Source organism: Haliotis rufescens, unplaced genomic scaffold (assembly GCF_023055435.1).
Source record: "Haliotis rufescens isolate VD_foot unplaced genomic scaffold, xgHalRufe1.0.p SCAF_3, whole genome shotgun sequence".
NCBI classification, from domain to species: domain Eukaryota; kingdom Metazoa; phylum Mollusca; class Gastropoda; order Lepetellida; family Haliotidae; genus Haliotis; species Haliotis rufescens.
Genome location: NW_025964001.1, coordinates 10,955,685 through 10,981,904, shown reverse-complemented (window position 1 = coordinate 10,981,904; position 26,220 = coordinate 10,955,685). Strand labels below are relative to the sequence as shown.

The 26,220-nt window shown below is 41.7% G+C and overlaps 1 protein-coding gene across 1 annotated transcript; it reads left to right on the top strand.

Moving 5' to 3' along the window:
- The first annotated feature begins 49 nt into the window (after window positions 1–49).
- On the top strand, window positions 50–26,195 carry LOC124146651 (integrator complex subunit 7-like). Its single transcript, XM_048403725.1, has 20 exons — window positions 50–164; window positions 1,046–1,175; window positions 2,466–2,612; window positions 6,967–7,104; window positions 8,938–9,067; window positions 9,768–10,007; window positions 13,245–13,359; window positions 13,866–13,967; window positions 14,120–14,223; window positions 14,356–14,452; window positions 15,696–15,835; window positions 16,774–16,959; window positions 18,299–18,454; window positions 20,178–20,372; window positions 21,145–21,248; window positions 21,960–22,025; window positions 22,836–22,980; window positions 24,409–24,504; window positions 24,908–25,102; window positions 25,830–26,195. Exons 1-20 carry the CDS (start codon window positions 59–61, stop codon window positions 26,094–26,096), a joined length of 2,859 nt encoding a protein of 952 aa, XP_048259682.1. The 5' UTR covers window positions 50–58; the 3' UTR covers window positions 26,097–26,195.
- Window positions 26,196–26,220: the final 25 nt, after the last annotated feature.

Sequence of the window (26,220 nt, the reverse complement as noted above, 5' to 3'; positions counted from 1 at the left end):
CTGTATTATTATTAATTTTCACTACAAAATAACCAATCCAAAATCTAGATTGCTCAAAATGGCGGCCTCCATAGTAGGAGTGCGAAATGTGAATCCAACCCTTGATGGGGTTTCTGCTGAGCAAGAACAAGATGCTAACTCCGCTTTAACAGAGTTGGACAAAGGTACTAAACTGCCAATAAAAATATGAATTATCGAGCTGATCAATGAAAATAGGCATGTAGCTTTCGGCCTTTTTCAACGATCGAAAAGGGAACACTTTTACTTGGTTCAGAATTCGATCACCTAAATGTATTTGAACAGTGATAATTAAACTACCGTCTTCTAACTATATGATCAAAGAGAACTATTTGATCGACAACAATGGAGATTATAATTGGTGTATCTAAATCCTTCACGATGATTGGTATGTGCACAGGACCATGTAACTATAATAATTAATGACAAAATCGTAGACGATTAATATTATTGTTATTATTATTATCAGTTAAATGGTCCTGTGTTGTAAGTAATTTCGTACAGAAGAAATCTCATACATGAAAACATCTAGTACACGATATAAAGATCTAGTACACGATATAAAAAAGTAATTTCGTACACAATAAAATCTTAAAATACAAATATTTTTTAATTCCAAATGATCAAAGTATATATTTCCATTAAAAATTGCCTTCTATAAACTGTGTGCAAAATTTTGTTTCTTGTACAAGATTACAGTAAACTACGCTTATAACGAACTGGCGGATATATCAAATTAGTGTTTGAGTATGTTATAACCATAGTTTACTGTACATACAAAACTCTGTATGATATTACTGGAATTTCCTTGTATGAGGACGTTTTGTGTATGAGAATACCGCAACCCACTGTGATACATAGGATGATATATATCATTGAAACTTAGATAAATTGATATAGTAATATACATTAACGTACCTTGATCATGTTGATCTGGTACAAAAATATGTAAACAAAGCAAAGTTTTCATGCAATTAGGCAGAACAGTCGCGAATGTTTAGTCACATGATTTTCTTTTTCTTTTCAGGTTTGCGATCAAATCGCATAGGATTACAGTGTGAGGCAGTTGTGAAATACCCTCGATTGTTTGAAAAATATCCATTTCCTATTCTCATAAATTCAGCTTTGCTGAAGTTAGCTGATGTTTTCAGAGAAGGGTGAGTAAACCAAAGAAATCATAATCAGTCAAAGTGTATATTCTTATATTCCTACACAAGATAGGCCAACTAACGAAAATAAGAAAACTACCTGTCCATAGTATCCTTTTAACACTGATAGATTTCTTTTTCCATGTCATCATGATACAAGTAAAAGGTTACCATGGTTACCTTGTCTGTGTATCAGATCCTTCCAGATCCTGTGTGTCATTGGACCCATCCTCCTGAGGCAAGAGCATCCATGAGCTTTTTTATCTTGTTTCTACCCTTGCCACATCAAGCCCACTTTCCTGTGCTAAATATGATTGGACTATCGCATGTATAGATAGTCCAGTCAGAGAACGTTTCACAAAATCAACTTCCACGACTGGTATACTTTCCTATGAAAGTGATTTACCACTGCCTGTCTTTTATCCCCGCCAACAATTGCCTATGTTTTGGTGTCAGGAATGAAATTGTGAATGTTTTTGTCATCTGATCGACTATGTTGTTGCCTATTGTAGTCGCCATCTTTGTGAAGGTATATGAGATAAGAACAGCGATCTGATTGGATATCGCGTTTTCATAATAAGGGGCAGAACTCATGATCTACACAAAGTGGCGCAAGGGCCGAGCCAAGAAAAGTGGCCTTGATGTGGCAAGGGTAGAAATTAGGCCCTGGGAAAATGCATTGAACCGAATCGTGTCATAATCGAGACCACCTCCGTGGTCTAGTGGTAGAGCGTCTGCCCGGAGAGCGGAAGGTCCGGGGTTCGATCCCCGGCCGCGTCATACCAAAAGATGTTAAAAGATCGTACTTGTTGTTACCCTGTCTGGTGCTCGGCATTAAGGGGCTAAAACAAGGACTGGTCGGCTCAGAGTCGGTATACTGTGTCTGACTGGGGTATTCATGTTAAACTGCGGCATGGTATCTCAGTGAGCTAGCACTATAAATCGGCATCAGTCCGGTCAAGTACAAGCAGCCACACACACATACACATGTACATGCACGTCGCTATATAAGTGCAATAATCTTGGACGCGACGTTAAACCCCATTTCACCTCACCTCACCTCTTCTCACAAGAAGGTTAAAGTGTTTGCTTGTCATGCCGAAGACCCGGGTTTGATTCTCCACATGGGTACAATGTGTGAAGCCCATTTCTGGTGTCCCCTGCCGTGATATTGCTGGAATATTGCTATAAGCGGCATAAAACCACACTCACTCACTCACTCACTCACTCACTCATTCTTACAAGATAATATGGATAAGTTCTGATGGTCACTGATGGATGTTTTCATGTCTGTTTCAGTAATAATTTTATCCGTTTGTGTATCCTCAAAGTGACTCAACAGAGCGGCAAACACCTGGACAAGATTCTCAATGTCGATGAATTTGTACGAAGAATATTTTCAGTTATCCACAGCAATGACCCAGTGGCAAGAGCAATCACTTTGAGGTAATTGTTTTAAATTTCAAGGCCCTTGTGTTGAGTGTAGTGTATTATCTATCTGTGCAGATTTGCCTCCCTCACTGTGTCAGGATCTGCTGATCTGCCAGATTTGTCTCAATTGTGATCCTTAGCACAATACCTGTGCTTGTGGGTTTGAAATAATTGTGGTTAATGTCTTCAACTTTCCTAGGTGTAGGTAAAAGTGAAATAAGGGGTAGCTCCGTGGTTGAAGTGTATCTTATCACACTAGAGATCTAGTCATTTTGAACAAGTGGGGATGTAAAATAACTAGGTTGTGAGTTAAATAAACATACTGTTACTTGTCCCGGACAAACAGACAAGTGGCTATGTCTATCAAAGGTGTTGACCCCAATTCTGGTGTCCCCATTGGGATATTTCTGAAATATCCCAATTCTGGTGTCCCCATTGGGATATTTCTGAAATATTGCTAAAAGTGGCATAAAACCCCACACTAAAGTGAAACCCTACACACTCACTCACAAAAGTGAAATCCTACACACTCACTCACTAATGTGAAACCCTAAACACTCACTAATGTGGAACCCTACACACTCACTACAGTGAAACCCTACACACTCACTCACTAAAGTGAAACCTTACACACTCACTTAAGTGAAACCCTACACACTCACTCACTAAAGTGAAACCCTACACACTCACTCACAAAAGGGAAACCCTACACACTCACTAAAGTGAAACCCGACACACTCACTAAAGTAAAATCCTACACACTCACTAAAGTAAAACCCCACACACTCACTCACTAAAGTGAAACCCCACACACTCACTCACTAAAGTGAAATCCTACACACTCACTCACAAAAGTGAAACCCTACACACTCACTAATGTGGAACCCTACACACACACTCACTAAAGTAAAACCCTACACACTCACTCACTAAAGTAAAACCCTACACACTCACTAATGTGGAACCCTACACACACACTCACTAAAGTAAAACCCTACACACTCACTCACTAAAGTAAAACCCTACACACTCACTCACTAATGTGAAACCCTACACACTCACTCACTAAAGTGAAACCCTACACACTCACTAAAGTAAAACCCCACAAACTCACTGACTAAAGTGAAACCCCACATACTCACTCACTAAAGTGAAACCCTACACACTCACTCACAAAAGTGAAACCCTACACACTCACAAAAGTGAAACCCCACACACTCACTCACTAAAGTGAAACCCGACACACTCACTAAAGTAAAATCTTACACACTCACTAAAGTAAAACCCTACACACTCACTCACTAAAGTAAAACCCCACACACTCACTCACTAAAGTAAAACCCCACACACTCACTCACTAAAGTGAAACCCTACACACTCACTCACAAAAGTGAAACCCTACACACTCACTAATGTGGAACCCTACACACACACTCACTAAAGTGAAACCCTACACACTCACTCACCAAAGTGAAACCATACAAACTCACTGAAGTGGAACCCGACACACTCACTAATGTGAAACCCTACACACTCACGAAAGTGAAACCCGACACACTCACTAATGTGAAACCCAACAAACTCACTGACTACAGTTAAACCCTACAAACTCACTGAAGTGGAACCCGACACACTCACTAATGTGAAACCCTACACACTCACTCACTAAAGTAAAACCCCACACACTCACTCACTAAAGTGAAACCCCACACACTCACTCACTAAAGTGAAACCCTACACACTCACTCACAAAAGTGAAACCCTACACACTCACCAATGTGGAACCCTACACACACACTCACTAAAGTGAAACCCTACAAACTCACTGAAGTGGAACCCGACACACTCACTAAAGTGAAACCCTACACACTCACTGAAGTGGAACCCGACACACTCACTAAAGTGAAACCCGACACACTCACTAAAGTGAAACCCTACACACTCACTAAAGTAAAACCCGACACACTCGTGAATAGGTTGAATAGGTATTCAGCGACCCATCCTTGCTGTAAAAGGCGACTGTGCTTGTTGCGACTAATGGGATCGGGTGGTCAGGCTCGCTGACTTGGTTGACGGATGTCATCGATCCTAATTGTGTGGATCAATGCTCATGATATTAATCACTGGATTGTCTGGTCCAGACTCGATTATTTACAGACCGCCATCATAAAGCTGGAATATTGCTGAGTGCAGCGTTAACCAAACAGCAAACCAAAACCCTACACCCTCACTATAGCTCAGTGGTATTCTGGTGTCCCCATTGGGATATTGCTGAAATATTGCTAAAAGTGGCATAAAACCCCACACTCACTCACTAAAGTGAAACCCTACACACTCACTCACAAAAGTGAAATCCTACACACTCACTCACTAATGTGAAACCCTAAACACTCACTAATGTGGAACCCTACACACTCACTAAAGTGAAACCCTACACACTCACTCACTAAAGTGAAACCTTACACACTCACTTAAGTGAAACCCTACACACTCACTCACTAAAGTGAAACCCTACACACTCACTCACAAAAGGGAAACCCTACACACTCACTAATGTGAAACCATACAAACTCACTCACAAAAGTAAAACCCCACACACTCACTCACTAAAGTGAAACCCCACACACTCACTCACTAAAGTGAAATCCTACACACTCACTCACAAAAGTGAAACCCTACACACTCACTAATGTGGAACCCTACACACACACTCACTAAAGAAAAACCCTACACACTCGCTCACTAAAGTAAAACCCTACACACTCCCTCACTAAAGTGAAACCCTACACACTCACTCACTAATGTGAAACCCTACACACTCACTCACTAAAGTGAAACCCTACACACTCACTCACTAAAGTGAAACCCTACACACTCACTAATGTGGAACCCTACACACATACTCACTAAAGTAAAACCCTACACACTCACTCACTAAAGTGAAACCCTACACACTCACTCACTAAAGTAAAACCCAACAAACTCTCTGACTAAAGTGAAACCCCACACACTCACTCACTAAAGTGAAACCCTACACACTCACTCACAAAAGTGAAACCCTAAAGACTCACTCACAAAAGTGAAACCCTACACACTCACTAATGTGGAACCCTACACACACACTCACTAAAGTGAAACCCTACACACTCACTCACTAAAGTGAAACCATACAAACTCACTGAAGTGGAACCCGACACACTCACTAATGTGAAACCCTACACACTCACTAAAGTGAAACCCGACACACTCACTAATGTGAAACCATACAAACTCACTGACTAAAGTTAAACCCTACAATCTCACTGAAGTGGAACCCGACACACTCACTAATGTGAAACCCTACACACTCACTCACTAAAGTAAAACCCCACACACTCACTCACTAAAGTGAAACCCTACACACTCACTCACAAAAGTGAAACCCTACACACTCACCAATGTGGAACCCTACACACACACTCACTACAGTGAAACTCTACAAACTCACTGAAGTGGAACCCGACACACTCACTAAAGTGAAACCCTACACACTCACTAAAGTGAAACCCTACACACTCACTCACTAAAGTGAAACCCTACAAACTCACTGAAGTGGAACCCGACACACTCACTAAAGTAAAACCCTACACACTCACTGAAGTGGAACCCGACACACTCACTAAAGTGAAACCCGACACACTCACGAAAGTGAAACCCGACACACTCACTAAAGTAAAACCCGACACACTCGTGAATAGGCTGAATAGGTATTCAGCGACCCATGCTTGCTGTAAAAGGCGACTGTGCTTGTTGCGACTAATGGGATCGGGTGGTCAGGCTCGCTGACTTGGTTGACGGATGTCATCGATCCTAATTGTGTGGATCAGTGCGCATGATATTAATCACTGGATTGTCTGGTCCAGACTCGATTATTTACAGACCGCCATCATAAAGCTGGAATATTGCTGAGTGCAGCGTTAACCAAACAGCAAACCAAAACCCTACACCCTCACTATAGCTCAGTGGTTACACTATAAGTCGCCAATGTTTGCATTTCTTTCTGACGATGCACACATTCCTTTTGACTTGTATATGTTTGACCTTCAGTCAACCTCAGTGTACGCATGATCTGATCGTTTGATACATGTATCTAAACCGTTCTTGCCAGGGCTGCGGAAAACAATTCCCATTCAGACATTTTGTTCCAACATCTTGAGACCTACAGTGGGTACCCAGGTAGGGTCAGGTAATAGGGGGTGGGTACTGGGTAGTAAATTTGGACTCGTTCCAGCCCCAGAAATAAGATACAATGACTGTCCCGTATTCAGCGGTTTATCGGTCCCAGGATCGAAGACTACTGTGTATCATGTTTTATCATGTTTTTCAACAGGACACTGGGCAGTATTGCTGGTATCATCTCAGAGAGGAAGAATGTCCATCACAGTATCAAGCAGAGTCTTGATTCCCACGACATGGTGGAAGTGGAGGCAGCCATGTTTGCTGCTGATCGCTTCGCAAAGGAATCCAAGTAAACACACTCATTTTGTTCCCTGATATTATGAATTGATTTACATAGCATAGCGTGCCTCCACAGCTCATTGCCCATGTCTGGTGGCCTAGAGGTTACTGTGTTCAATTGTCAATACCTGGTTTGTTTTATCACATGGTTACATGGTAGGGTGCCTATGAAATTGCTACGATTTTCCGTGGAGATTTGTAAAACACCTATGTACACATTTTTAATCCAATCCAAAATACAATTCAGTCTCTTTTTGATCGTGCTCTCACAATTAAAGTGATAGATCATCTTTAGCCTAACGAAGAGACCCCGTAGTAGATCTCACGTGGCAAGGGAGTTAACAGACTCTCAATGTCCAGTTTCCATCATTTCCAAATTACCCTTAATTTCTGTGTTATATTTAGGCTGGCCTAACAAGCTTATGCATAAGAAATCGACATCCGGTTTTGTAAACAACATAGCAACTGTTGTGCAGATTTTGGTCGATTGTGTACCACTTTTAAGTATGATACTCAAGTGATTTGATGCACCTCGCGTGGAAAGACCTGTTTTAGTATAATATAGACCTTATTGTCAATAAGAACGTCTTGACTGGGCATCGTCATTTTGTTTGAAGTGCAAGTGATATGAGAGGTGGAATCTGATTGGTCAGTAGGAGGGACATAAAAGGGACATAACTTGTAATAGCTACTGGTGCAGCCACGTTCGAGCCATGAAATTCCTTTTTATAGTCTGTTAACTTCCTAGCCTCGGGAAGATGTCGCGGTAAAGTTATGTATAAATATAAATATAAATAATTCTATAGTGGAAGCCATCTTTATTAAGGAACCCTAAAGTCTCTTAATTTTAGGGGGGCACGGGTGGCCCAGTCTCTAAGGTGCCGCGATTCGCTGTGCAGAGTTGCTTCCCTTGGGCATGCCAGAAACCTATGATTGTGGGTTTGAATCCCAGTTTACCCCGATTATGTTTCTAGGTTTGTGAGCACCATACCTGTGCTCGTGGGTTTCACCAAAGTGGTAAACGTCTGAGACCTGCATCACTTCAGGCATTCCTCCCACATTAAGCTGACACGATGCGATATAACTGGAATACTGTTAAAAGCGGCGTTAAAAACCCAACTCACTCACTCACTCTTAATTTTAGAGTTGAACGAGAGCTGAAAAGAGAATGAGTATATAGAGCTGAGAAGGGGGAGAGAGTGGAATTGGGGGGTGAATGTGTTTTTAATATATGCTCTGGGGACTGTAAGTGAGCCTAGATCTAGCATTCATCTTTATGCTGTGATCAAAGCACTGAAACAAGATTATTGTCCTAGCTATATGACAGTGGCATGTAAATTATCAAATCGGGACCAGATAATCCAGTGATTGCTATTGTGAGCAATGATCCACGTCATCAGGGTATGATAACACACAATCAACCAAGAAACAAGGCCTGACCAGGTTCCTGGGGAGCTGGACGGTCGGGTAGCCTAGTGGTTAAAGCGTTCGATCATCACGCCGAAGACCCGGGTTCGAATCCCGACATTGGTACAATGTGTGAAGCCCATTTCTGGTGTCCCCCGCCGTGATATTGCTGGAATATTGCTAAAAGCGGCGTAAAACCAAACTCACTCACTCGCTCACTCCTTGGGAGCTATTCTAACCTGGAATCCCCATGGGGTCAGTGAAACGAGGGGATGAAAAACTTGTTGGTGTCGGACTGTCACATACGTTACTTTTGTGTTTTGCAGTTTGAAAAGCATTGTAAGATTTGTGTGAATGCATATATAAGGGAAGATATATGTGAACTGTCATAAGAACATGTTATGCTGTGTAGTCACTCTGTGGTTTTACCTTACAGAACCTTTGCTGCAAGTATCTGTGGTAAGATTGCCGACATGATCTGCAGTATCGCGACACCAGTCAATATGAAGCTGAAGTTGATTCCCATCATGCAACACATGCACCATGATGTCACAACAGCCGCCAAAGTGAGTTACACAGTCACTCTCCTATCCAGGGGCACGGGGGGAACAGTCGTCTAAGAGTTCCGGCATAGTATCTCTGCCACTGACCATCGACATGTGACGATTCGTCACATCTTACACAGTCCTTTCAAGATATTGCAGATGTTTTTCACCTGTTTCATTTTCGACAAGTCTCCACATCTAGATAAACATATGTCATAGAATGGTTAACTTTCACTGAGCAAATATCCTAAAACGTGAAAAACTATTTCCATTTACGTAGTTTACATTGTCTATGCCTCCACATGCTGTCATCGAAGCCCTAGGGAGAGCTAGAGATTCGGTCACTATGATTTATAAATATACATGTATACATGTGTATTGACATGCACCTCACTGTAGCATTTGTAGTGGCATATCAATATAATTATGCCAAACAATATGTAAAGCTCCCCAAAAGGCTTGTATCTGGCCAATCTGTTCTGATTTCAGAATAAGCATGTTTGTTTACGAAAAAAGAGAAAAGCCCGGTCATGTGATATGCAAATTAGCCTGTAGCAGTGGTGTTATGCGAAGTCACCACTGTGCCGGAGTATGTTACACAGTTTCTACACAAACAGTCTTAATTTCTTGTAATAATCTGTATTGCCTTCAATTCTGTGATTCCGGTATATGTATAGTTCCTGCTTTTGACACTAAAACATGGCATGCATTCTATGACCAGACTCGGGACATTTGCCTGTCCCTGCTGGAGAGTTTTCCAGCGGAGAACCTGGTGGTGGTGACGCTACACACAATGTCACAGCTGGCAGCGTTCTCATTGTACGACCTCCAGGAACAAGTCCAGTTCCTCCTCACCTTCCTCAACCAGGATCCTCGCCATGGGGTCAAGGTCATTGTGCTACAAGACCTGAGACTACTTGCTAAAAAAGGACCACATCTTTGGACATCTGGCTTTATTGAGGTACTTTATGTAAATTCAATATAAATTGTGTTAGTGTGTGTATTTTTTGTAAAACCTCTATGCTGAAACTAAACAAGATTTGGTAACTAGATTGTAGTTTGTCTTTTAAAGGCATTTAGAAGTGATACACAAGGAAGAGAATTTATGGATGTAAACTTCTTTGTAATGAGGAACACAACGTTTCGGAGTATATCCTTACTCCTTCATCAGTTGAATGCTTACTCCTTCATTCACCTGATGAAGGAGTAAGCATATACTCCGTGTGTACCCCATCAAATCTCCCTTAATATACATATAACAAAATTGTCCAGAAATTGGGGGGATTATCACAGTTTCACTGTGTCATTAATGATGTGACAGTAATTAGTGATGAGGCAGCCCTTTGTTGGTTTTCCTGTGCTGCTACTCCTAGAAGAGAAATGACACCCAATTTCTGAAAGAAATAGGTCCCAGGGCCCCGTTCCTCAAAGCGATCTTAGCACTAAGGTGATTGTAAGTCCAATACTTTAACATAGGCTTACAATCATTGCCGTGCTAAGATCGCTTTGAGTAACGGGGCCCAGGTCCCATCTTAGCCCTAAGATGATCGTAACTCACATACTTTGATATAGGCTTACGATCATTATGTCTCCCCCAGAATGGAGGGAGGCATATTCTTTTTGGCACGGTTCCCGTCGGCGTCGGCGTCGGCGTCGGCGTTCCCACTGTTTCCGGACCATAACTCAGAAACCATTTAATATTTTTTCGCGAAACTTTGTATACACATTAACCCAGCACTGAAGTGGTGCCTTTTGCTATTTTGAGATTTCTGACATTTTTATTTTTTCTCGTTTCCATGGAAATAACTTGAACATAGACTCTGAATGGGGGTAAGCTTGGTTTCCGGACCATAACTCGGAAACCGTTTAATATTTTTTCGCGAAACTTTGTATACACATTAACCCAGCACTGAAGTGGTGCCTTTTGCTATTTAGAGATTTCTGACATTTTTATTTTTTCTCGTTTCCATGGAGATAAGTTGAACATAGGCTCTGAATGGGGGTAAGCTTGGTTTCCTGACCATAACTCAGAAACCGTTTAATATTTTTTCACGAAACTTTGTATACACATTAACCCAGCACTGAAGTGGTGCCTTTTGCTATTTAGAGATTTCTGACATTTTTATTTTTTCTCGTTTCCATGGAGATAAGTTGAACATAGACTCTGAATGGGGGTAAGCTTGGTTTCCGGACCATAACTCGGAAACCGTTTAATATTTTTTCGCGAAACTTTGTATACACATTAACCCAGCACTGAAGTGGTGCCTTTTGCTATTTCTGACATTTTTATTTTTTCTCGTTTCCATGGAGATAAGTTGAACATAGACTCTGAATGGGGGTAAGCTTGGTTTCCGGACCATAACTCAGAAACCGTTTAATATGTTTTCGCAAAACTTTGTATACACATTAACCCAGCACTGAAGTGGTGCCTTTTGCTATTTAGAGATTTCTGACATTTTTATTTTTTCTCGTTTCCATGGAGATAAGTTGAACATAGACTCTGAATGGGGGTAAGCTTTGTTTCCGGACCATAACTCAGAAACCGTTTAATATTTTTTCGCGAAACTTTGTATACACATTAACCAAGCACTGAAGTGGTGCCTTTTGCTATTTAGAGATTTCTGACATTTTTATTTTTTCTCGTTTCCATGGAGATAACTTGAACATAGACTCTGAATGGGGGTAAGCTTGGTTTCCGGACCATAACTCAGAAACCGTTTAATATTTTTTCGCAAAACTTTGTATACACATTAACCCAGCACTGAAGTGGTGCCTTTTGCTATTTAGAGATTTCTGACATTTTTATTTTTTCTCGTTTCCATGGAGATAAGTTGAACATAGACTCTGAATGGGGGTAAGCTTGGTTTCCGGACCATAACTCAGAAACCGTTTAATATTTTTTCGCGAAGCTTTGTATACACATTAACCAAGCACTGAAGTGGTGCCTTTTGCTATTTAGAGATTTCTGACATTTTTATTTTTTCTTGTTTCCATGGAGATAAGTTGAACATAGACTCTGAATGGGGGTAAGCTTGGTTTCCGGACCATAACTCAGAAACCGTTTAATATTTTTTCGCGAAACTTTGTATACACATTAACCCAGCACTGAAGTGGTGCCTTTTGCTATTTAGAGATTTCTGACATTTTTATTTTTTCTCGTTTCCATGGAGATAAGTTGAACATAGGCTCTGAATGGGGGTAAGCTTGGTTTCCTGACCATAACTCAGAAACCGTTTAATATTTTTTCACGAAACTTTGTATACACATTAACCCAGCACTGAAGTGGTGCCTTTTGCTATTTAGAGATTTCTGACATTTTTATTTTTTCTCGTTTCCATGGAGATAAGTTGAACATAGACTCTGAATGGGGGTAAGCTTGGTTTCCGGACCATAACTCGGAAACCGTTTAATATTTTTTCGCGAAACTTTGTATACACATTAACCCAGCACTGAAGTGGTGCCTTTTGCTATTTCTGACATTTTTATTTTTTCTCGTTTCCATGGAGATAAGTTGAACATAGACTCTGAATGGGGGTAAGCTTTGTTTCCGGACCATAACTCAAAAACTGTTCAATATTATTTCATTAAGTTGTAACATATTAACCAAGTCCTGAAGTGGTGCTTCTTGCTATTTAGAAGTTTTTCACATTTTATTTTTTCTTGTTTATGGAGACAAGTTTAACTTAGACTCCTTATTGGGATGGGCTTTGTTCCAGAACTAAACTCAACACCCCTTCAATATTTCTATGTCTTTTGCTTATAATGAAATTTAAGAATTTGATCTTTTCAATATTATTGAATTCAAAGCAATTCTAGAATTAAAATATTGTGAATTATTTTTTTGGGAATGAACAGATGGGGTTTAATGTGAAGTAAACGAATGAATGGGGGTTAGGGGAGTGGGGGGAGACATATGTTTTTACGAGTAAAAACACTTTCTAGTTGTAGCTCTAAGATCACTTTGTGGAACTGGGCTCAGGGCCCCATTTCACAAAGCAATCTTAGCGCTACGACTGTTGTAAGGCTATGTAAAAGTATGGGAGTTATGATCATCTTAGCGCTACGATCACTATGTGAGATGGGGCCCAGGGCCCTATGTTTCTCAAACCTGGCCATGCAGTGCCATGGGACATGTTAAGATCTGGTTATCTCCTGGCTGTAGAAAGTGGTGTGTTCATCATGTGTTCTTCCGTTGCAGACTCTGTGTCAGTTTGTGTTGGCAACCCCGTCGGTGAAGCTGAAGGTTGGTGGTGTCAGCGTGCTCACCACGGTGTTCGACTCGGTGGCCGTACAGCTACTTCCACTCACGTCAGGTATGTACTGCCTTATGTGAACATGCAGGACTTGTAGGAACTAACACAGACCTTTATGAATTACTGTATTCGAAGTAATAAGCGCCCCTCTCTAATAAGCGCCCATGGCGATATTTGCTAATATATTGGCTAGTAAACGATCCAAATTAGCACCCCTTCCGATTGATCAATGTACACAAGACTTATTTATTTTTGTATAATACGCACTATGTGTTATATGCACCCTTAATTCTGGGCAATTAAGTTCTGGAAAAATATATCTTTTGTATATAAGCATTTCAGGGTGTCAGCATAAACCACGAAATTAACGATCTTTCAACTCTGTTTTTTTTTAACCAAAATAATATTCTAACAAGAGCCCCCTATTTCTAATTTTGAGAGTGCCCTGGGCACTTATTACATCAAATACGGTAATAGTTAATATATTTGTCACAACATAAACATTTCTCTGTTTTCAGTGATTGATTTATGATGGAAAAGTCATGATCTTATTTTGTTTGTTTCAGACTCAAAGCTGCTAGATTTGTGCCAGCAGTACTGTTACCACGACAACCTGATTCTGGCATCAAGGACAGTTCAGCTTCTGACACAGCTGGCCAAATCAAAACGTGTGTTGTTTGCCATTTTGTATTTAAGCATCTTGTAATATTTGGAATAAGCCAAATAGTTAATTTTTGTCCAGCATATATGATTAACATACTTGTACTATGCTTTCCTTACTTCAAAACAACCTGTTATTTTAATATTTGTGATATTTTAGGCAGTCCTATTGATCTTATTGGAGAGGCAGTGGGATGTCTGCAGACCCATCTGATCCTGTTGACAGGAGGAGGGGGTGAATCAGAACAGCACACAGAACTCAAGGTGAGAGAAGACACACTGTCCTTGTTTTGTTGTGGTAAAGTAGTGTGGGTGTCTGCAGACACATCTGATCCTGTTGACGGGAGGAGGCACATCCCAACATTGTGCTCATGTCATTTCACTTTATGTTTGTAGTTGTGCCTCCATTGTGCTGTAGAACTGTGCCAGACGTCACCCACTCTCTGTGGTGGATTTGTAGACACCATTGCAGGACTTCTGACGAGTGTTTCTGGTGAGTCAAAATTAGCTAATGTAATCCAGTGAACCTGATGACCTTTTGACATGGCAGGTTTCACATTTCAAACCTCTTTAAAAAGTCATAGGAACTTGAAGCAGACACTACTACTGCCCTCACAACTAGTCTTTTCACATCCATCTGTGGTACCAAGTGATTTGAGAAAAACAAGCAGTTTGTGGATAAAATGGGAGGCTAACACTCCTGGTTTTGTTTTGTCAACATCAACAATAGGTAACCAGTCAGCAGGATGAAAACATTAGTCAGCAAAAAATTGCAGTATCATAATTTCCTAATGAATTCTTTGCAGGCTAGATAATAGATCTGCTGTTTGTTTGTTTGTTTGTTTGTTTGTTTGTTTAACACTGTGCTGAGCAATATTCCAGTCCATAAATAATCAAGTCTGGACCAGGCAGTCCAATGATTGACATCATGATCATCGATCCACACAATAACATCTTCCTGGGGCAAGGGTGTTTATTGACTATAAAAGTCCAGATTTAACTCTTGCTGAACTAGGCTGGAATTCCAAAGTTACATTTTGGCTGGACTAACGAGACATCTGGTTCACCGTGGAATTCCATGTAAACAACATGGAATTCAACATGCAGATTTCGGTTGACTGTAGGTTTTGCAAAGCATGTGTACTGTCAACTGGGCGTTGACTGACATTTTCCAAATCTTTTCATGTTTTTAATCAAGGTGCTCCTGTAATTTGATGCACTTAGCGAGGTAAAACCCGTTTTGTTACATTATTGATCTTGATTATCAATCCGATCGTCTTAACTGGGACTGGCATTTGGTGTGAAGCAAATGCAAGGGATATGATAGGTGGAATCTGACTCGTCAATAGGAGGGACATAACATGCAATAGCCACTGGTGGCGTTACAACTGAGCCACAAAATTCCAGCCTAATTCGGCAAAGGTGGAAAATGGACTGTTAATGCCTTTGCCTCGGGAAGATACACAATTGGGATACAATGACATGCATCAACCGAGTCAGAGAGCCTGACCTCGGGATCCTGTTAGTTGCGTCTCCAGCATGGGCTGCTGAAGACCAATTCTAACCTGCATCCTGGACCTGGATCTGCAATAAAATGAAATGAAATGTTTTCTCTTGTATTCATACATCCAACAAAGGAACTGATGTTACATGTTAAATGCTGGTTAAACATGGCTCGGCACTGATGATAAAAATAAACTTTTTAGAAAACAAACTTCTTTCCATGGTTTGCTCAGATTCTGAAGCCGAAGTCTTATGTGAGGCCCTTGCAGCTATTGGATCAAGTAACTCGCAGTCACTACAACTTGTGGTTCCTGTCATAGTCAGTTGTCTGGAGAGCAGTGTGGAGAACACCCAGCAAATAACACAGTTACAGGTGAGTCTGTCTCACTAACATAGGTTGATCATAGTCAGTTGTCCGGTGAGTAGTGTGGAGAACACCCAGCAAATAACACAGTTACAGGTGAGTCTGTCTTACTGACATAGGTTGATCATAGTCAGCTGTCTGGAGAGCAGTGTGGAGAACACTCGGCAAATAACACAGTTACAGGTGAGTCTGTCTCACTGACATAGGTTGATCATAGTCAGTTGTCTGGAGAGCAGTGTGGAGAACACCCAGTAAATAACACAGTTACAGGTGAGTCTGTCTCACTGACATAGGTTGATCATAGTCAGTTGTCCGGTGAGTAGTGTGGAGAACACCCAGCAAATAACACAGTTACAGGTGAGTCTGTCTTACTGACATAGGTTGATCATAGTCAGCTGTCTGGAGAGCAGTGTGGAGAACACTCGGCAAATAACACAGTTACAGGTGAGTCTGTCTCACTGATATAGGTTGATCATAGTCAGTTGTCTGGAGAGTAGTGTGGAGAACATTCAGCAAATAACACAGTTACAGGTGATTCTGTCTCACTGATATCTGGAGATTGCAAAACAAGTGGGTGTCACATACTATTTACCTTATAACAAGTTGTTTTAAAATATATCTAATGAGTGAAATCGAGTTAGCTACATTTTGAAACAACTAGTTATAAGGTAAATGGTATATGACAAGCACCATAAAAAAATGGCACAATTTTAGCAAATGTTTAGCATTTTTACCTCTCTTTTGATTGCAGTGGTGCATTAATACATAACACATCAGTTTAAAGTGACATCACCCAGCGAACCTCTTACTACTCATACCTAGTGTGACCCTAAAAAAAGTGTCTTTTTGACCTGTGGATTATCAAGGCGATGAAATAATTTAAACTTAAATCTCTATTCTACCACCTATGCTACTGTTCACTTATATTATTAATATTATATTTCCAGGTGTACATGTGCACCCTACTGTTCCAAGCTGCAGGTGGGGAGGGAATACCCAATGAAATTCATGAACTGATTGTCACATGTGCTGGGCTAGCCAATCAGTGGCTGGCTTACAAGATGTCCCGACAGGCTTTACGTTACAGCCAGTATGAGATTGGTGGTGACATCATCAAACCACTCACAGTCAAGGTAGGCAAAGACTGCGGGGAAGTTGTAGCCTGGTGTCTGTGTGCATCACATAAGTCTCTTCTTAAAAAAAGTACCCGCCAAATTAAGCCATTTCTAACACATTTTTCGAGGCTCAAAGTGAGTAAAAGTAAATGTGATTTGATGGTTCTATGTATAAATATTCAAGTCCTCACAGCAGAGTTTCAATATTACTTGGACCACCTCTATCGTCTAGTGGTAAAGTGTCTGCCTGAAGAGCAGGGGTTGGGGAAGGTTAGGGGTTCAATCCCCGACTGCGTCGTAGCAAAAGACATTGAAAGATGGTACTTGTTACCCTGCCTGGCGCTCAGCATTTAGGGGCTAAAACAAGTACTGGTTCGCTCAGAGTCAGTATACTGCGGCGTGGTATCTCAGTGGGCTAGCACTATAAAATCAGCAACAGTTTAGTCTACTAGTCCGTATAATGATAACATATAGCAAAACCCTTAAAAAGGGTTCTACTAGTCCTTATGATACCTTAACTATTGGGCAGCTTGGCAAGGACTATAGGACAAGTGCCAATTTCCAACACTGGATCTTAGTTCTAGCTACCGCTAAACAAAAGATCTTTCCCCTGATGTCTCCTCTAGACCTTCCCCTGACGTCTCCTCTAGACCTTCCCCTGACCTCCCCTCAAGACCTTCCCCTGACGTCTCCTCTAGACCTTCCCCTCTAGACCTTCCCCTGCTTTCCCCTCTAGACCTTCCCCTGACTTCTCCTCCAGACCTTCCCCTGACTTCTCCTCTAGACCTTCCCCTGACTTCCCCTCTAGACCTTCCCCTGCCTTCCCCTCTAGACCTTCCCCTGACTTCTCCTCTAGACCTTCCCCGGACTTCCCCTCTAGACCTTCCCCTGACGTCTCCTCTACACCTTCCCCTGACGTCTCCTCTAGACCTTCCCCTCTAGACCTTCCCCTGACTTCTCCTCTAGACCTTCCCCTGACTTCTCCTCTAGACCTTCCCCTGACGTCTCCTCTAGACCTTCCCCTCTAGACCTTCCCCTGCCTTCCCCTCTAGACCTTCCCCTGCCTTCCCCTCTAGACCTTCCCCTGACGTCTCCTCTAGACCTTCCCCTGACGTCTCCTCTAGACCTTCCCCTCTAGACCTTCCCCTGACTTCTCCTCTAGACCTTCCCCTGACTTCTCCTCTAGACCTTCCCCTGATGTCTCCTCTAGACCTTCCCCTCTAGACCTTCCCCTGCCTTCCCCTCTAGACCTTCCCCTGACTTCTCCTCTAGACCTTCCCCTGACTTCTCCTCTAGACCTTCCCCTGACTTCCCCTCTAGACCTTCCCCTGACTTATGTTGATATGTTCTCTGTCAGGTTGCATCTGAGCACTTCTACCACTGGCTAATGGGTGTGGCTCACATCTGCAGTGCGGAGACGAGGCTGCGACACGTGGTCACAGACAACGCCAATGTCCTGCAGTGTATGTCGGAATGTCTGGAACTCTACCAGAAGGCTCTTGTCTCTCTCAAGGTCAGTGTTAATCTATTACGTGGGTTAATCTCCACAGTCCCTGACACATTCCCCCATCCTGACTACGTGGTGTTTGTTGTTTCACCTCACTCAACACAAGTCACAGATCAGGTGAACTTCAGCAACGCTGGCAGCAGAAAGTACTGAAATTGGTATGATTTTGTTTGGATTTAAGGGTACAAATAACAATCCACCTAACATGTGGCAACAAAACACATACTTTTCAAAATGAACAGAAAATCAAAACCACATTTTATTAACATTGAGAGAGAATATACTATGAAGATACGACCCGTGAAGATCTGGGTTAGAATAGGTCTTCAGCAACTCATGCTTGCCGTAAAAAGCAACTATGCTTGTTGTAAGAGGCGACTAACGGATAGGGTGGTCAGGCTCGTGCACTTGGTTGATGCATGTCATCGAATCCCAATGGCATGGATCTATGCTCATGATATCAATCACTGGATTGTCTGGTCCGGACTCGATTATTTACAGACCGCCATCATATAGCTGGAATATTGCTGGGTGTGGCGTAAAACAACAAACAAACAAACAAGCTATGAAGATACAAGATTTATTGCATACTCAACTCAGTTTGCTAGCTTCCATGCTCTCTTGTCTTCCTTCCATACTTTATATAGAAATGCACAATGTGATGACTATACAGTAAACTACAGTTATAACGAACTCAAAGGGACCGCTAATTTTAGTTCGTTATTACCGTAGTTCGTTATAAGCAAATATGCAACATATATACAGCAAATGGCCTGGACCAAAGAGACCAGTTTGTTGTATCCATCAGTTTGTTGTAAGCGTGTTCGTTATAAACGTAGTTTACTGTACATGTAATATGTAATGTTAAGACATAAATGCAATATTAAAGAACATGTAACTTTGTTTTGTTTCACAAGCATATTAACAGATAGATATGTACACGATTTACCGTTACTATGTACTACTGTCATTAATGGGGCAACAATACACCATATATCTAGAAAGTAGATGTATGGCTGACCCCACTGAGACAATATTATATTTTAAACCTGTTGGAGTTCCACTATAGAATAGGTCCCCAGCTACCCATGCTTGTGACTAAATGGATCAGGTGACATGATGCAAACATTTCTGCTTTCCATTACTATTAACATGTGCAGTATTTGATAGAACTTGTTGTGAAGATCCGGGGTAGAATAGGTCTTCAGTAACCCATGCTTGCCATAAAGGCGACTATGCTTGTCGTAAGTGGCGACTAACGGGATCAGGTGGTCAGGCTCGCTGACTCACTGACTTGATTGATGCATGTCATTGTATCCTATTTGCATGGATCGATGCTCATGATGTCAATCACTGGATTGTGTAATCCAGACTCGATTATTTACAGACTGTCATCAAAAAGCTGGAATAGTGTGGCGTAAAACATCAAACAACAGCAGGTTATAGACCATCTTCTTACACACATGACTTCCATCACTCAGCCCTGATGCATGACATGTGAATGTCTTCGAGCACAAGCAGCTTCAGTTGTACCCTCCCCAGGGAGCTGAGAATTAAATTTGAAAGCACACTATCATTTGACATTGCAATAATGTCATGCACTGTGATGTCTTTTCATAAGTGACTTGATTTGGTTTATCGATTCTACATTAGCCTGGTGTGATCTTAAAAAAGATGGATTCCACTAACAATGAGAATCCTAGTGTTCATGGATGTATTTGTGATACAGGCCGGCAGCTCCCCAGCACACCCCCTCAAGTTCCAGTGTGACTATGTCAGTTTGAGGATCACCCTTCTCCAGGCCCACCGCCAGCTGATTCTGTCCTGCAACACGTTCCGCACAGCCCCGCCCCCAGCCATCGCCACTGCCCTCGCCTCCACCAATGGCCAGGAGGGCACACGCTGGAGTCAGATCGTGCAGCAGGTAAACTACAGCGTGCAAGGAAATCCGTTGTACTGCTCAGTGGATGTACTAATACTCTTCAACACCCAAACCGATTTCATACCTCTACACTGTCCATATAGTAGGACTCCTCTGTGGTCTAGTGGTAGAGTGAGCAGAAAGTCCGGGGTTCAATCCACGGCCGCGTCATACCAAAAGACGTTAAGAGATGATACTTGTTGTTACCCTGTCTGGCGCTCAGTATTAAGTGGCAAAAACAAAGACTGATCCAAGCCTTGACTTAAGGTTTTTGTGGTATGTGCAAGTGTTCATTCAGAAACATGTTTAACCATCAAGGTATTTGATCCATGTAGATTCCTTAATTTGCAACTCAATAGAAATTAAATATTTGAGTAGGCTGACTGTTTAATGCATGTGTTTTGGCTGTGCAGTGATCCGTGAAGATCCGGGGTATAATAGGTCTTCAGCAACCCATGCTTGCCGTAAATGGTGACTATGTTTGTCGTAAGAGGCGACTAACAGGATGGGGTAGTCAGGCTCGCTGACTTGGTTGATGCATGTCATCGTATCCCAGTTGCGTGAATCGATGCTCATGATGTCAATCACTGGATTGTCGGGTCCAGACTCGATTATTTACAGACCGCCGTCATATAGCTGGAATATTGCTGAGTGCTGCGTTGAACAACAAACAAACAAACAAAACAAACAAACAATGCAGTGTGGTGACTGAGGGGTTTATTTGTGTGTCTGCTGGTGACTGAGGGGTTTATTTGTGTGTCTGCTGGTGTTTCAGTTGGAGGGCAGCATGGAGCAGTATGAGGAACTCAGCAAGAAGATCTCCAATGTGTACTGGTCAGCCTTTGATGCTGACAAAGCCTCACTCTCAAACATTGACATGTATCCTTACGATCCAGTAGCCAGATAGCCATTTCCTGGCTGGAATAAGAAATGATGGCTCATTATGACTTACACTATGACTAACAGTGAAAACAGCTTATCAGGAAAATGACGTTTGAAAAGATTCTGCAGCTGGAATGCCTATTTTCTATGGTGCTTATTGAAATTTTGTGGTAATGGAGCAAGTTTAATTCTCAGATCAGAAAAAGATTCATGTTCAACATTTTTACTGATGCTTTTTTTATACCCCCGATCTAAGGTGGGGGAATACAGTTATACCAAGGAATTCCATCCGTCTGTATGTCCTTCCGAGCACATTTTTGTGTGCGACATAAAACTTTAAAACTACTCAATAGGTTCTTTTCAAACATGGTGAACACTTATACCTATAGGAGAGGTGCAGTGCGAAGTTTGATTTTTTTTCATTATTTTACTTTTATAAATTTGTTACTGAAACATTTCTTTGACCTATAACTTGAAAACTAGTGCCTGGATTCTTTTCAATTATTGGGTACAGTTTCCATACTAATAGAAGAGGTGCAGTGCTAAGTTTGGTTTTGATATGTGTATTTTCTGATATTTTAAAAAAAAAAATTCATGTTTTGAACTTGCTGGAGGCGAAGTCAGGGGTATTAGTGAGCCCTGCTCACTTTTTGTCATGTTTGTGGTTGTTTTGATGAAGTAGCAGTGTTATTTTTCTGAGCCCAGGAGTCTTCAGCAGAGTTGCGACAGTGTGAAAGCAGCCATCATGTCCATCATCTCCACAATGCAGCTTGGGTGAGGATGTGAGGGAGATATATACAGGAGTGGGAGCCCACGTCACGTCTGGAGCACGTTGTTGGGGACATACTACCCCCGTTGTGATAAACTACTCAAAAGAAGTTAAGGACCATCAATTCTTTCATTCCATGACAAGTAACTATAGTTCTATGAAAGAATCGGTGGTCCTGAACTTCATTTGAGTAGTATATCTCTGACAAATATGTCACTACTCCGTGAGACATACAATTGTTTCATCATTGCTGATGATTCAGACTGATGATTTGGTAATTTGAATAATTACCTTATCCACGTATTCCTGACAATCATGCACTGTCAGAAATATTTCATAACCCTCCTCCAATATGTCATTTTGATGATCTTCCACAAATGCTTGTCATTGCTTGTTTTAACAAGAACACACATTTTATGAGGATTGATTTATGAGATGTAAGTCTGACATAGAAGGACTTGTGTTAAAGTGAAGTCTTTTGTTGTGGACGTTATTGAGGTATTTCCACAAAAAGTCAACTGAGCAAACTGTTTTGCTGTGACGAATAACAGGAATATGTAACCTTTGGATAATGACAAAGTAGACACAAATTATGGATAACATCTTCTTTATTTGACTGTAATGGCGACGTTTTGGTATGGATCCTTATACTCAGTGTGCTAGCACTATAAATTGGCATCAGTCCGGACTAGTACTAGTATTACACATGTGCATGCACGTCGCTATATAAGTGCAATAATCTTGGATGCGACGTTAAACCCCATTTCACCTCACCTTGTCACCCACCTCACATCAGTGTGACTTTTACTCTACAGCGGAGGATCATTTGGAGACCGGCAGCTGTGGACGGGTGGAGGTGAAACCATAGAAACAGGGGTTTCCATAGAAACAGCCCTGCAGAATGTGTCGAGTGGCCTGAACAAAGTCCTACAGGATACGACACACGACATGACGAGCAGGGTGAGCATCGCAAGCATGGTGGACATCTTGGTCTGTTCTGTAGTCAGTGCTGGTTACACAGCAGTTGTCGGGTCACTGTTATATCATCATCATCCCTATAGGAGTCTGGACCACACAAACAACAGGTTGAGAGAGTACCAATCTCGGTAATATCAGATCTAAGTTCTCGCTGCCGCTAAACAAAGACCTAAGGACATCCCATTACGGGTCATGTCAGAACGGCCTTTCGCAAACTTTGACCCACCATTTCATGACTAACAAGAAGTCGACATCAGCCAATTAGAAAGCAGCTTTCTTGAACTTTACGGAACTCGTTTCAACTTGGCGACTTCCATTTCAGACTACACTTGTAAAATATGTTGACACAGTTCTTGATTAAAATTGTGAAAACTGAACAAACGAACATTCCAGAATGTCTTATATATGGTTGCGCTTGTATGGCAGTGCTTCCCACGTACAGTGCAACGCTTCCTCCGTTCAAATGTCTATCCCACGGAAATGAGAGAGACGATACTTTTGATAGAATCAGTCGTATGGGCCGTACCTGTCGTTCGGAATACCCCGTGTTAACGTTTTCGAGGTTGCATGATTAGAAAACACATTCCGACTGTCACTTTCATGATGTGGTAAGTGATGCTTTGATTGGTCGGATGAAAGGTCATTCTGACGTGACTCGTAATCTGATGTCCTCAGATCTTTGTTTAGCGATAATGAGAACTAAGATCTGATTTTAATGAGATTGAGAGAGTACCTACTATCAACACCAGGAATACAACCATGCACTCAATGTACGACCATGCACTTGCATGACATGATCAGCTTGGTCATTCAACCCCCTGATCATCAAATCACCATCATTCTTGATGACTGTTCATAGGGCCTCTTGTTTAAAAAACCCAGAATAATACATATTAAAATCTATAATCTTTCAAATACAAAACAATTATCTTTCGGTATCTTGCCATGTAAAAAACTAGTTTGTTTTTCATTCCTTAGTAGCAATTCGAATATATTTTTTATATTTTCACCTACATTGAATTTTAGGTCAAAACATTTGTACACCAACCAATAAAAGCCCAAGGGAATGAAGTACCATATTCAACGTAATAAGCGCCCAGGGCGCTCTCAAAATTAGAAATAGGGGCTCTTATTAGAATATTATTTATGCTGACAGCCTAAAATGTTTATATACGAGAGATACATTTTTCCAGAATTTAAATGCCCATATTTAAGGGTGCATATAACACACGAGTACGTATTATACGTGAATAAATAAGTCTTGTGTACATTGATCAATCGAAAGGGGTGCTTATTGGTATTGTTAACTAGCCAATATATTAGCAAATATCGCCGTGGGCGCTTATTAGAGCGGGGCGCTTATTACGTCGAATACGGTATATGTTTATTTTGATACTACTCTGTTGGCAGATCACCTTTTTGAGTGACTCGGCCAAAGCTCTGATCAAGTCAAGCCACAGTTTCCCACGCTTCTTCTTCCAGACTCTTCAGTCAACTGTACTCAAGGTGAGACACAACGATCAAAATATACATTACTTGCGAAGATTTCTGCTTTCCATTACTATTAACATGTGGAGTATTTTATAGAACTTGTTGTGAAGATCCGGGGTAGAATAGGTCTTCAGCAACCCATGCTTGCCATAAAGGCGACTATGCTTGGCATAAGAGGCGACTAACAGGACCAGGTGGTCAGGCTTGCTGACTTGATTGACGCATGTCATTGTATCCTAATTGCGTGGATCGATGCTCATGATGTCAATCACTGGATTGTCCAGTCCAGACTCGATTATTTACAGACCTCCATGATATACTATAAATACTATAAAATTAATACATGTAGTACCAAATCATAACATTCAAGAAATGATAGTTGATAAATTGTGATGTGTCTTTCTATTGCACCATCCAGCTGGCAGTTTCACCCCAGCAAAACGCTAACATGGAGCCGATCTCCATCCGCTGTGACACACACCTTGCGGTCAAGGTGGAAGGGATTGTACAACATGGTGAACGACCCTGTCTGTTCCGGACAGCTCACTCCGTCAGCATCTCGGCCACATCAACTCTCCAGAGTCGCAGCACCCAACCAGGAGCCAGCACCAAGGTAGGAAGAATTCTTGTGTCCACTGTTGTTTCTCGTGGGGATCATGGACAGAAATTCATTTCAACCAAAGCATCGTGGCGTTAAAGCCATCCTTATTAGCAACCAGAATTTAGAACAATTTGGAGGCTGTTCCGTTTTCTGTCTAAACTATTTGGGTGAGTTAGCTTTCACGGTCAATTTCTCTCCTGGTGTATGATAGGAAACATACAAATTTATATTTTTGAGAATCAGACAAGAAAATATATCAATAACATGTCCTTACATGACAGAAGAAACCAGGGGAGAATGGGACCCAGCACCTCAGGCTTATTGTTAGAGCCTATTTATGAGGATTGGGTGGTCACAATGCATGACGTTCTCCTGATGTGTTATACCCCGACGGCATTGGTGGTTCATGTAACATCAATGCATTGCAGAAGGGGGGGCGGCCGGGTAGCCTAGTGGTTTAAGCGTTCACTCGTCACGCCGAAGCCCCGGGTTGGATTTCCGACATGGGCACAATGTGTGAAGCCCATTTCTGGTGTCCCCCCACCATGATATTGCTGGAATATTCCTAAAAGCGGCGTAAAACCATACTCACTCACTCACATTGCAGGAAAATTGCCGGCTGTAACACAAGATTCATATACCTAATTGCCTGTCCCTAATGTATTTACAGGCCATCGTTATGTTGCAGGACTATTGCTGTGAAAGACAAGATTCATTCATGAACATCTTTTGCTTGTAGGGGAATGAGATCACATCCAACTTCCTGACCCAGACCGTGGAGCCTCACAATGACTACTTCAGTGTCAACTTCCTGTTGCCCTTCCCAGTACTTGGCATCCACACGGTGACCATCGATGCCTCCATTGTTGACATCAGTGGAGCCGTCTGGCAGACCGGGCCCAAGGCCATGCTTACGATCAAGTCTTATGATGAGGTGCTGCAGCGACAGCAGCAACAAGCCAGGTACCAGTCTCGGTCGGGGACATCGTCGTCAAGCCTCAAATAGTGCTACTCATTCTCATGAGAACTCGTCACACTACATTTGATCATGAAACACATCATGATGTTGTGTACTGTTGTTTCATACAATAAATCATCTAAAGTATCTTTCTTTCATTTTTGGTACTCAT